The sequence below is a fragment of the Alosa sapidissima genome, chromosome 16, assembly GCF_018492685.1.
Source record: "Alosa sapidissima isolate fAloSap1 chromosome 16, fAloSap1.pri, whole genome shotgun sequence".
NCBI classification, from domain to species: domain Eukaryota; kingdom Metazoa; phylum Chordata; class Actinopteri; order Clupeiformes; family Clupeidae; genus Alosa; species Alosa sapidissima.
The window spans coordinates 17267630-17281118 of NC_055972.1; the positions used below are offsets into that span (position 1 = coordinate 17267630).

Below are 13489 nucleotides of genomic sequence, written 5' to 3' on the forward strand. Positions count from 1 at the left end.
CTAATAAGACGGGCTCTGGACCAATCTAGACGGGCTCTGACTGTCCTGTATTGATGATGTCATCTGTAGTCGTCGACTGAAAATACGCAACACCATAACAGGCTGATTTCTCAGCGCACGTTGGAACTACCAGCTTTGTTAAACATTTTAACTCACAAGCTTGATTTTACAAAGCCATACATAATGGCACTAGAGACGTGTCCTAAGGATTTACGCCATTTGCGGGCTTGCCTTTTGTGCTCCCTTGTGAAGACGATTGACCAGTTTGAGTATGACGGTTGCGACAACTGCGAGGCCTACCTACAGATGAAAGGGAATCGAGAAATGGTTTACGAGTGCACAAGTTCATCTTTTGACGGAGTCGTAGCGATGATGAGTCCTGAGGACAGTTGGGTTGCCAAATGGCAGAGAATCAGCAACTTTAAACCAGGAGTCTACGCAGTTACCGTGACTGGTCGCTTACCTCCAGGTATGTGTAAGATCATCTCAGCCTTGAAACCATGTAGGCTACTTTGGTAAGGTTTGGTTAGGCTAGGTTGGAAAATGTAGCCTATAATGTGGATCATTCTCAGAGTGTGATGGGTGTATTGTTTTATTTGCCTTACTAATACATGGAATGAGTAACTTCTGATGTCAGACTTACATAGTATACGTATATATACTTTTTTGATCCCGTGAGGGAAATTTGGTCTCTGCATTTAACCCAATCGGTGAATTAGTGAAACACAAACAGCACACAGTGAGGTGAAGCACACACTAAAGGCTTCTACATACCTGACGCACCCGACCGGTAGCGCGACAATGTGACGTCAAAATGACGTAGATCTCTCTGGCGCGCCAGGGTTTTGGCCGTGTAGCGCGAGGTAGCGCACCACTCATTTTTTTTCAGACGAGCGCGACAAGGCGGAAACAGGAAGATGGACTAGTTCGAGGGCAAGCGAGTTGCAGTGTTTTGTTACAGTCGTGAATTTTTAATAGTTTGCTGGATAAGTTAACAAAGTTACCAGTGAGAGTTGCAACACATGGAATTAAGAGGAAAGAATAGAAACGATTTATTTTCAAACAAAGGATATCTATTAAGGCCTGAACAAAATCTCTTTCCACTTCAGGAAATTACACAAACTCAGCCAGCTGCTAGCTAGCTAGCTAGCTAACTAAACTGTTTAAATTATTAAAATTTCCCTCGGGATGACTAAAGTACCTATCTATATATCTATCTATCTATCTATCTACCTACCTGTGCACACACCTTGGAAACTACATGATAATGATGATGGTAGTTGTGAATAGTAGCAACCAAAGTCTGAAGTACCATCACAGAGGCTAGCTACTGGTGTTTCTTACTGCAGCTTCTTCTGCTGTGTAAGTAGTTAATGTTAGTCTTTTCACAACAGCGACACCTCTGTTCAGGAGAATATTGCAACTAGTGTTGCGACCACCACGCGCGAGTATAAATGGTTACGGCGCTTCTGTGACGTCACATTGTCGCGCTACTGGTCGGGTGCGTCGAGTATGTGGGACGTTTAATCCCGGCGCAGTGAGCTGCCTGCTACAACGGCGGCGCTCGGGGAGCAGTGAGGGGTTGGGTGCCTTGCTCAAGGGCACTTCAGCCGCGGCCCACTGGTCGGGGCTCGAACCGGGCAACCCTCCGGTTAGGGACCGTTCGTTATTTATAAACAGGATCACCGGAGGGATTTTGAGTGCTTCGATTAAAAGTTGCATGACCCTCCCCTGCCTGCTATATAATTTTCAACGAACCTCCAGCAATATTTTCAAATATGACATGACCCTCCACAGCCAATTGTCGATGTCTTCCGCCCACGCTCTTACGCGTTATGAAAACACATCAACATATGCTATTGCCCTAAAACCAACCTCTGCTTTCTGATCTTACACATCACACTTCACCAAGATGGTGGCCATTTCAGTAGATTTACTCACTAACATTGTTGTGGAAACACAATAAGCATGGAAACTAAATGCACACTTCCTGCAACTGCATTAGCCTACTTGAAAAGTTACTCCTCTAGTAAGTATTCACATGAAATAAAACAATAAAGCATTAAGACCATTCAACAAAGCACACTGGGTAATAACAAATTCAACACATGAACTTGTTGCTATGGACTCGTCTCTAGGCTTCCTCAGTCATTGTAAAGCTGCCGAAGCTGAACATTATCCAAAACTCAATTTTTCAGACGAGCGTCAATTTGGGAGCTTGCTACACTCCTTCCTTCTCAAATGACTTGAAAAGGCCGTTTGCACAATTTCACAAATCACAGGGACCGAAAAATACCTAACATGCCAACTTTTTCCGGGTTTATCATTTTAACGTTTCCCCGCTGTCTTGCCGTTTTAATATTTTCCCGTAGAATATCCCATATTACTGTAATACTCATAACATTAGTCCTGCATTCTGGCCTGTCTCTGTGTTGTCCTGTTACCCCTTGCCCTTCCAGTGAAACAGATGTATTCAAATCATCGTTTTGCTTGCTTGAATGCGAACTCAGAGTGATGTTAACCTAGGCCTATTTAAGTTAACGACGTGGTTGTCGTGAGAGCACGATTCATTAGCGCTTGCAGTGTTCGGTCGTAGGCTATGCCTACGTGCGCACCTGCCATGCTACTCAGCTAGACAAAGAATTCCCCCTGTATATTCACTCCAAGTTGGCCTACCATAACTTACCAACTCTGTAGACTATAAACTGGCTATTTATATGACCAAATGTATTTGTTCAACTTTATGAAGCAGAATTACGCACTGCTACTTGGAACGTAACACATTTTTGTTGGCAGGAGAGAGAATGACCGCGATTAACAAATTGCACTTGTTGCTGGTTACCAATAAATACTATATATTTTTTTTGTTGCAAACAACAAAAACAGAAAAGATGGACACAGCAAAGCTAGAGATGGGCAGGAACGAGGTCAATTGGTAGAAATGCTTGTCAAAACGTTAGGAGCTGGATGTGTGGATGAATGAAGCACAAGTATGCTTTATGTTAAGCATGCACACTGTTTAAAGTTAGGCTACACGGTAAACTACAAGTAAACCAAAGTTACATTTAACTTTTTTAGGGCTGGATAAAGTTGACCAAATGGATATAGGCTGTTAGGCGTGAATAAAGTAGGCTACTTTGTTGCTCCAACCCTTCCAACGTTAATGGGGACGAATGTTGACTTTTGCGTGAGAAACCTGGGAAATCTCCCTTATTTTCATTGTTCAATGTTGACAGAGCTATAGAACGAAAGGGAACGTTATATGGTGACAGAAATCAACAATCAAACAAGCCACTTAGATTTTTTGCTGTTTTCATTAATACAAAAGATGGGTGACCCTCCCTCTTAGACAAAAAAAAGTTAGGTGACCCTCCCCTCAACAAAGAATAAAAAGACATGACCCTCCCCTATTTTCCTCCGGTGGCCCCGTTTATAAATAACGAACGGTCCCTTACAAGTCCAGAGTGCTAACCAGTGTGCCACGGCTGCCCTGATTTGAAATGTTAATATCTGAACATATGAAGAAAGCTATTTGATATGTTTGGTAAATTTAATATTCTGGTTTGAATTAAGATATTAAAAAAAAATGATAAAGATACTTTCAAATAGTCTGCAGCTGCCACGTCCTTTTCAATATGAAGAAGTAGCTCACATCCACATTGAATTATGGGCAAAACACTGTCAAAGAGGTTCGGAAATCCTAAGGGGACATGAAACTGTCTGGTATGCACCAGAAACTTAATAAGAAGCAGGAAGCCCCTGAAGGGACAGAGGGGGAAAAATGTAGATTAAAATTCTCTGGTGGACAAGTTTCCACAAGGAAGTTTCCACCATGGAAAGCACACACCAGATGGACCATGTGCCCTTGAGGGCTCCGTTAAGCCATTTGATTTTAATAGATGTAATGTGGCAGTAGAGAGGGCCCTACTAACAAAGTGCCGTTGTTTTAATGTTCTAGGAACGTCCCCAGTTGGTGCCGGAACATTAGCATTACGTACACAATTTACGTGCCTGGGAAGCACAAATAGTAGTGTCCCATGTACAATGGTTATGTCCCATGTATGTTACTACACAACGTCCTGCAAATGTTGCTTATTGGTCACTTATTAGCTGTAAACATTATGCACTTCCTTGAGGAAGCACACACATCGATTTCCTGTTAAAACACAATTGGATTAAGTAATCAGCTGTGTTGGATGAAGTGAACCGCACAGCTGACTAATCATGTCATCCACTGTGTTGCTATACAGGAAACCGATGTGTGTGCTCAAGGAAGTGAACTACAACTGAGCACCTTGTCTATTCTAGCATGAAAAGAGACAGAAGACAGACATTTTGAAAATAATTTTATTTCAAAGACAATGATTTTACAACCAAAATAAAAAGTAGCAGATACAGGGTCGCAAACCCATCACCGATTTAAAAAAAAAAAAAAAAGGTGGGGACTGGGGCTGGGCTGCCAGTTCCTGGGGTCTTCTTGGGGTCTGGAAACCTGGCCTGGCTGGAGTAGCGCTCGTCACTGGGGCCCTCGACGTTGGGGTCCTTGGAGCAGATATCGTGGGGTCATTAGGCAAGCACAGCCTTGTACCTGGGGGGGAGTAGACACGTTTGGACATACTCTTTTTGAAATAGAATCACATATAGTATTGTCAGCTGAACGAAAAACAAAATCCTTTCCAAGCAAGTCAGTCCACTCATAATTATGAATAAAGACTTTGTGCTCAAGCTAAAGATGGCGTCTATCACAACAAACAGCCAATCACAGCCAAACTAGAAACCAATCACAGGCACACACGTCAGACATGAAAACTAAGTGCCACAGAGTACAGTTGAAGACCCTCATGTTTGTTCATAAAGCACTGGTCGTGTATAAATAGATTGACTAAATTACCTTTATCATCAGATTGTCTGTATCTCGGTGGCCTCTGTGTTGGGCATTTTCTTGGAGGCCCAGTCTCAGGGTCCTCGGAGTCCACCGTGGAAACGCATCTTCCAGCCCCCTTGGCAGTGCCATAGTTTTCTGCATGGGAAAATCATAGCCATTCATCTGAATGATATATAATATAATAATGTTTCATTGTGATTTGGAAACATGTGTTTATGAAAACAAACTTACCAGCACTGCATTTAAACTTCCGAACGCTATGTAATATGGCACCCAGTTGGTGGAGTGAGAAGAACAGTTCTTAATCAAATCCTTGGTGTCCCGATCTTACGGCGGCCAATAGCACCATTCACTCTGTCAATAGAAAATTGAGAAAATCATGAGTATCCATCACTGGAATTGAGCACAAAGACATTTTATGCGAGACATGGCACTGGCAGCCATATTGGTAATGCCTATGAGTTGCCTAGCTCCCCAGCCCCATTGGAAATGAATGGAGCTTGTTACCAGTCTCCATTCATAATGACCTGAGTGCTGTATCTTATGATTTGAAATATCTTTGGCACAAGTCACCAACCAGAGAGTCTGAAACTATAAAATAGTATCTTATCCCATCCTTTTCAAACAACCATTCCGCTGGTACAGCAAGCGTAGCCCCACCCTCGTCGAGAAACTGACAGAGGTGGAAAAAGTATGAAAATATTGTACTCAAGTAAAAGTACCAATACCTTGATGAAATATTACTCAAGTACAAGTTAAAATACCGATCTGAAAATGTACTCAAGTTAAAGTAAAAAGTAGTTCATTTAAAATGTACTTTAAGTAAAAGTTACTTGGTTACTTTTTTTTGGGGGGGTGGGTACCAGAACAACCAGTTTTACCAGAGACTTTCTAATGAGGAGATACAGCACTCAAAAAATCCTCCATAGTAATGCATGGGGTTAGTTTGTAACAGTTGTCTACACATATCACAACCCTTCCGCGGCAAAACGTTGACATGTGAATACATTGAGCCAATCATGTGGTGTGCTGTGAAGACATCGTGCCAATCATCTGTTGTGATCTCGCTGCTGGAGCAAGATTGGTGTCGTGAAGCCTTACGCACACGCATTTCTGCCGAAATAGATGTACGATAAGTGCCCAAAAAGTGTTGCAATATGGCCGCCGAGTGGGGGGGGGGGGAGGAGGAGGGGGGGGAGGAGGGAGGAGGAGAGTGGGAAGTGGGAAGTATAGGGCAGGGAAGTTTAGGCTAATTAGCCTACTGGGGAAAAAAAAAAAAAAAAAAGTGTTTAATACTTATTTCCGCCATATATTTATTTTACCTGAATATTTTAACTTCCAAATTAAATGTAAAAATGAATGTCAGACGAAATGTAAAGTTTGACTGACTGGATTCATAAGGTAGTCTCTTTTGTTTATTTAGTTGAGCATCTCGTGATCCAGCTCCATCACTTTCAGAAAGACTGCATGGCGCCAGCTTGATTCATGTCCTGTTGTAGGCTACATGCTGATCATTATCACTAGGCTACATGCTAGTGGTTGGGCGCGATTTTTTTTTTTCTCTCCCTTTCTGTTTTCGTTAGTCTTAATTTTTTTTTTTACTCAAGTAACGGATGGGATTTTTGATGTAGCGAAGTACAATACTTCACTCAAAAAGTAATCAAGTAAAATTTAAAATACCGATTTTATAAACTACTTAAAAAATACAAAATACACAGAAAAACTACTCAATACAGTAACGTGAGTAAATGTATTTAGTTACTTTCCACCTCTGGAAACTGAAGAGTCCAAATGATCTGAAAAAACAGTATCATTTTAATGTTACCAGGGGTGCAAATTAGCCCGTCTTGTGCCACATAGATCCATTAACTACATTCACTGCTATAAGATACAATCGCTGAATAGCCCAATTACAGTGATGATGAACTAACACACCTAGAGTCTGAACTACTACCTAAATCGTTTTTAAGAATTGGAAGGAACTGCCTTTCCATATTTTTTGAAGCTAAGCTTGCTAATTTAGCTAGCTGGCTGGGAAAACTAACATTAACGTGTTTGTAGAATCCGCTAAACCAACGCTGGCTAGAGCATGCAAACATATGCTATAGCCAGCGTTAGCTTACTGTAACTTACTGAGTAGCGAAAGCAGCTGGCGACCATTCCTTCTCAATTAACCCGCACTCTATGAAGCCTACACCATCAGTTTCTATCATCTAATATACCCAATGGATGTTGATAGGTAGTTTAACGGGTGGATGAGTGAATGGTTTGAAGAGGATGAATGGATAGAAAGTTGGATGTAATGTGCCTTATATCCTTGTAGAATGGAGAGACACAGAGAGAGTTGGCCTAGTTGAGTAGAAAGCAGTTGATACAGGTGCAATCAGTTTAACTGGCTCTTTGATGGGGCCTTGAGCAGCTGGCAGGTGATACAGGTGCAAATCAATTTAATTAGCCCATTGTGATCTCATAGTGCCAATGCAAAGTCTATGGGGAAAAATAAGCTTGTTTTTTGTTAATATCTCAAATAGTATAAAGTTTACAAAAGTGAAAAATACATTCCTCAAGTGTCCTTTTCAAGACCTACGTTACAAAGTTTGAATGAAGTTTCTACATTAAACGGTTGAAGCTGAATTAGACACAGAAATTTGGTGGGAAGAAGGAGACGACGACTTGGGATAACAGAACAGTGCATTTTCATGCACTGTAACTAGGTACACTGATGATGCAAAGTACACTGGCAAGTGAGCTAATAAAGCTAATATGGAAAGTTTGGGAAATGTGTGGAGTTTGGGCACATATCACCATCTAGCATTAGTTAGTTAGTTAGTTAGTTTATTTGTCCTTACATGGGAAATTTGTTTTCACATACCATACAAGCCTCACAGCTGTATGAAATACATAGATACACACAGTCACGGTTCTTCACCCACCACCCTGCCACCACATACCCCACCCACATAGATGTTAACAGCACATATACAGCACATATATCACAACAGCACACATACAGCACATATACATCACATTACACAGATACAAACAAGAAAACTATCACCAGTTGACATTACAGAGGAATGAGGGCGGCACAGTGATCCATCACCGCTGTGATCTGTTGTTTAGTGCTGCTATTGCAGAGGGCACAAAGCTTTTCCCGAAGCGTACTCGCTTCCACCCCGTAGCCCTGTATCTGCGTTTTGATGGAAGCAGAATGAAGAAGGGATTGAGGGGGTGGGTGGGGTCATGAGCGATGGTCCGTGCTCTGTTCTTGGTGAGTGTGCTGTTGACGTCTGATAAATTAGGGGTGTGGAGGCCTATTGCTTTGGCTGCGGTATGAGTGATGCGTGTGAGTCTGTTTCTGTTGGCAGCAGTTAGCATGTTGAAAAAGCAGGGAAGGCAGTAGAGAAGTATGGGCTGGACTATGCTTTTGTACAGGAGGAGCAAGTGACAGGGGGCAACAGAAAGTGATCTGAGCTTACGGATGGCATAGAGTCTCTGTTGACTGCGTTTTTGTATGTCAGTGGTGTGTTGCTCAAAGCTGAGTTTATTGTCCAGGGTGAGTCCAAGGTATTTGAAACAGTCCCCTATTTCTACGGTGTCGTTGTTGATGCAGGTGGGGTTGTGGATTGTGTCAGATGGTGTTCTGGTGTTCTTTGGTTCCTTGGTTTTACTGATGTTAAGCTGAAGGTAGTTGTCAGTGCACCATTGTGTGAGGTGGGAAATGGAGTCTTGGTATGCACTATGCAGATATGGAGTTATTGTCATTGAGAAGTGCAAGTACATAGCATAGCGGAGTAAAACATTCGTACTTGGGTCTACAAAAGGGGTTTTCTTTCGTCATGTAAACGAAGATAATGACAGTGGTCCAGACAAATCCCATAGTCAAGCTATAACTGTATAGCCTGACGAACCAGACCCACATCAAGATGTAGGGTCTGGGGACTCGCCATTCGCTGTGCTCAATCCGAGGTGCGGGATAAACGGTTGTCTTTAAAATTCCTTCTGCACGCAATAGGATAGCGCTACAACTCATGTCCCATGCGTTTTCCCACCAGCTGAGCTAGTTGGCTAGTTGTTCAAACTTTTGCCAACTTAAAAAAAGCTGTTCGCCAACAGGAACATCCATCTTCTCTGTTTTTTAAGTAGCAGTGAATTCACGGTGAACTGTCGCAACTCTGCCATCATTATGTTAAGCCCGCCTACCGACTCTATACACGATGTGATTGGCCTAATCAAAGTTTAATTTTTCCAGCTCGCAAGTCAATCGACAGTTGCTAGACTACCCTGGCAGCAAATTACATTTGCTGCCGCTAGGGTGCGTCTAGATTTCTAGGCTAATAACTAAAGATATTTGACAAAAAGCTTTCTAACACAAAAAGATATTTGAATGAATAAGTTATAGGTGACCAACTAAAAAGGACCAAATAAAAAAAATATGTGACAAAATTAACACTAGGCCATCTGGTGGCCATGAAATATATAATGTAGCTCATTATATAAGAAGTGGACATCAAATAATCATGTACTTCCTTACCAATTATTCTTCTAATCCATCTGATATATCATGTTTTTCTTTTTAAACTTCGTTCCTTTATAAATTGTGATGTGTCATTAAGGTACGTTTTTGAATGCAATTACTCGGACATTTGACATTAGATGACCATTAAGCATGATAAATGCGCAGTCTTAGGGGCAGACCATTTTCATAACATTTCTTCACATTGCTTAAGCCAATATTTGTATTATTGCGCTATATATATATATATATATATATATATATATATATATATATATATATATATATATATATATATATATATATATATATATATATATAGTACTAAAATGTAGTTTATTACTAAAGTGAAATGGTTGCTGGCGTAAGTTGTGTGTTGAATGGAAGTCAATGGAAGCTGTAAATCTCTATGCTAATGTGGGTGTTTTAGGCCATTTCCGATGAACATGTACAGTTTCACATGTGCAGGCACAGGCTAGGTGCTGTGGGTGAAAATATCTTTCTTCAGTAACTTAAACACACCAGATGGGCAGATAGCTCAGCTTATATTTGGAGATATCTGTCTGAAAAGAGTTCATCAAGATGACGGGAACACAATGGCGCACAAAGAGCACATCTGAAATCATACCTGCACAAACATTTCGATATCAGACTTTTTTTAGACCAGATATTTTTTCTTGTGGTTGACAAAAAAAAACAGCTGTGCAAATTGACCTACTCTAACAGAGACGGGCACTGGAAAACCAGACAGTGTAACAAACAAGTCTTTAGTAGGCTAGAGGTGACGTACATTTACACTTGTTAGTCAGACTAAGATGTATAAATCAAATGTATGATAGGCCTATTTTGTAAAGGTTATTGTTTTATCAAGAGGAGTGTAGTTAGTGCCTACCAGTTGGTATGTATAAGTATACTCTTTTGATCGCGTGAGGGACATTTGGTCTCTGCATTTATCCCAATCCGTGAATTAGTGAAACACACACTAATCCTGGTGCAGTGAGCTGCCTGCAACAACAGCGGCGCTCGGGGAGCAGTGAGAGGTTAGGTGCCTTGCTCAAGGGCACTTGAGCCGTGCCTACTGGTCGGGGTTTGAACCGGCAACCCTCTGGTTACAAGACTAAGGCACTAACCAGTAGGCCACGGTTGCCCCCTGTGAGGGTATACAGCTGTATACCTGTGTGTGTTATTTATTTATTTATTTATTTATTTATTTATATATATATATATATATACACATATACACACACACACACATCTGTGTAAAATAAATCCAGAAAGACCTCGTAACAAACTACTTTTTTGTTCTTCTTTCTCTCTTTTAGGTGTGGTAAGAGAGCTGAAAAGCAGAGGAGTGATCTACAAATCAAGAGATACTGCAGTGAAAACATAGCTGAAGCACCATTGCATTTTATACCAACCAGTCCATGGCAAATACAACAGGGACACTTGTACATTGTTTACTTTACTTTTAAGACTACGATGGATGATATCACATCAGAATCTATTTTTCAGAAGAAAATCCTCCAATGTCACCTAAGTTGTGTGAATGTACACGTCTAGTCTTTATTTACCCAGTGTTACAGTCCTATTGATATTTGATGGGGAGATTAATGTTGACATGTTTGAGAACAAGGTCAATATTGAAATCCAAGTGATTTTTATGTTATGTTTTTTCCCTTTCTTTTTAAATTTGTAAATGCCCTGCGTAGTAAAAGCCTAAACACATTTCTTGTGTATTTTCTGTGATGCCTAAACCTGAAACATTTGCTGCTTTCAAACCTATGACCAACAGATGGCAATGAAAATACACAAATTGGCAGATCACAATAAATGGGCACATTTACCATTGAGAATAGAAAATAGACCTGTGTAGTGTAGTCCATTTTTGTTTGTGTGAGTGGAGAGTAGTTTGTATTGTACCTCCTAAATACATCTGACGGACCAATAATTGCCATGTTTTGAAATAAAGACTCAACTGGACACATGAGTGCTTTGCGCTAAACCATCAAACATACACACATTGTTTTCATTTCAAAAGTTTATCCCATAACAAAACAAAGAAGCTCAACCTGTTTGGAAATGCCATGCCAACACATTCCATTTCTCCAAAGCGCCGTTAACAGGGTTGACTCGGACATCAACTGTGGGGGATTGGAGGTGTATTCTCTCTCTCCGTAACAAGTCATTTTAAGACATTTTGTGTGCAATGCTCTAGGGGATGTGCTGAACGATGGGGTCCGTTTTTAGGCTAACACCTTAATATCTAAAGCCCTTTTATTTTTAAACGCCAAGGATCTGTCACATGTGCCATCATCTGAAAAAAGAAAATGGCATCAGAGGAAACAAAACAATTTTGGCTCATAAAAACAGGTCATTATGTTCTACATGGGAAACAAAGGTCTTGACAGGCCCTCTGATTGCCCAGTTTCTTTTCTGTCTTTTTTTTGTATTAAGGATGCCTTCACACCAGCCACTGAGGTTTGGCAAGAATAGATATAGCCTAAGCCTACTGACATAGGAACAATTAAACGCTTCTAAATAGTCATCCAGACAGGATGTTATTGAAAACTATATGCGGGGACCAGTTAAGGAACTGGTGTACTCCCGCAAATTCCATCAACCCTCTCCGGTGCTGCCACCTACACTGTGGACTGCACTTATCAGTACTCCATCCGCTCTAGGGGAGGCTACCACGCTGTCTGGCCAGCCGATTTTATGTTCTGTGGCCTACCAATCATAGAAGTTAAGTTAAACTGTATGGTCATGTTGGTTTCCAAGAAATTTGTTTGCCCCCCAGATTGCAAAATGCATACACACACTCAGAGCAGTTAGCTCACTACAAGCACACCCACACTAGGACCACACACACCCAGTGCAGTGGGCAACTCTTGATCCGGCAACCGGGGAGCAGTTAGGGGTTAGGTGCCTTGCTCAAGGGCACCTTACCATGGATGTGGAGGAGCGCTGTTCAATCAACCCCCCCCCTTCCAGTCAGGGATTGTCTCTAGGACACGTTTGCGCATTTGCACCTACCAAGCTGTGCGCAGGGGAGTTTGCCAGAATCTTCAGAGCAATTTGTGTGATTAAAAGATGAACACTAATGTGTCCATCATATCAAGTGGGGTTTTTATCCATCACTTCCTATAGCTAACTATAATGGTAGTGCACATACCAACCTTCATCATGGCCAGACAGCAAGTGAAGATTATCTAAAATCCAATTCTGCGGGTGCGTTAAGAGTTCGATCTGGTGCCAAAATGAATGGGTTCTTTCTTGACCTTTGACTCAAGGGTCTTGAGCCATGCATTCAGGGTTATGACAATCAGGTTAGTAATGTGTTATCCTAATGACGAACAAACCCAGTGGAGAGAGATGAAAACACTCCTCTTGACAGAGGTAAAAAGAAAATACAGTATAGAAAACATTAGTGAAAAGGATGTTTGAGAGGGATGTGTAGGTGGCTGGCTTGATGAAAGTGGAGATATCAGTGAGAACAGTTCAGTCACTTTGAATTCCACAATTTCTTTCTTTATTGAGATAACATCCAGTGTGGTTATGGTTGTGTGTGGAGAGAGATGTGGATAGCTGCAGGAGTGTGTGGATAGAGGGGTAGGTAAGTGGGTGTGTGGTTTCTAAGAGGGAAAAGGACATGGGATACAATTAACTCCATAATGCCACAAATACAAGGCCACAATTAAATTTGAATGACAAAACATTTACAATGATAACTAAGTATGCAGAGAATAAGAGGCCAAAAAATAAATAACTCTGCCCCATAATTAATTACTACCAATACACAAGTATTCAAATGGACATAATTCTTACACCAGCGATTCAAGTGAGCAATGTAAACCTAGTTCAACTGTTCAGTATAACAGCAATTTAAACAACAGACAAACTGAAAGGAATAGGCTACCAGATTTGCGCTCGTCTTAATTAAATTTGCAACATTCATTCAAAAGAAAGGACAAAAAACTTACATAGCTCAAAAACGCACACAAAGCAGGAGACACGGCATTTCCAGCATCAACAAGGATTCCTCCATGTGGCTTGAACGAAGGAAAAGGGGTGTGGGCACAGGTGTTGGC

The 13489-nt window shown here is 41.2% G+C and overlaps 1 protein-coding gene and 1 long non-coding RNA gene across 3 annotated transcripts; one reads left to right on the forward strand and one right to left on the reverse strand.

Moving 5' to 3' along the window:
* Positions 1-32: 32 nt before the first annotated feature.
* Positions 33-11381, forward strand: LOC121685374 (transcription elongation factor SPT4). Its single transcript, XM_042065857.1, has 2 exons — positions 33-469; positions 10724-11381. The coding sequence occupies exons 1-2, from the start codon at positions 184-186 to the stop codon at positions 10789-10791; spliced, it is 354 nt and encodes a 117-aa protein (XP_041921791.1). The 5' UTR covers positions 33-183; the 3' UTR covers positions 10792-11381.
* LOC121685375 lies at positions 4332-13472 on the reverse strand. 2 transcript variants are annotated; one of them, XR_006023346.1, is made up of 4 exons: positions 13382-13472; positions 5117-5239; positions 4892-5020; positions 4332-4588 (listed from the first exon to the last, which is right to left on the reverse strand). It is a non-coding gene; the product is annotated as an uncharacterized LOC121685375 (long non-coding RNA). The 2 variants fall into 2 exon arrangements; XR_006023345.1 differs by lacking the exon at positions 13382-13472 and having other exon boundaries at positions 5117-5612.
* Between the last annotated feature and the right edge of the window lie 17 nt (positions 13473-13489).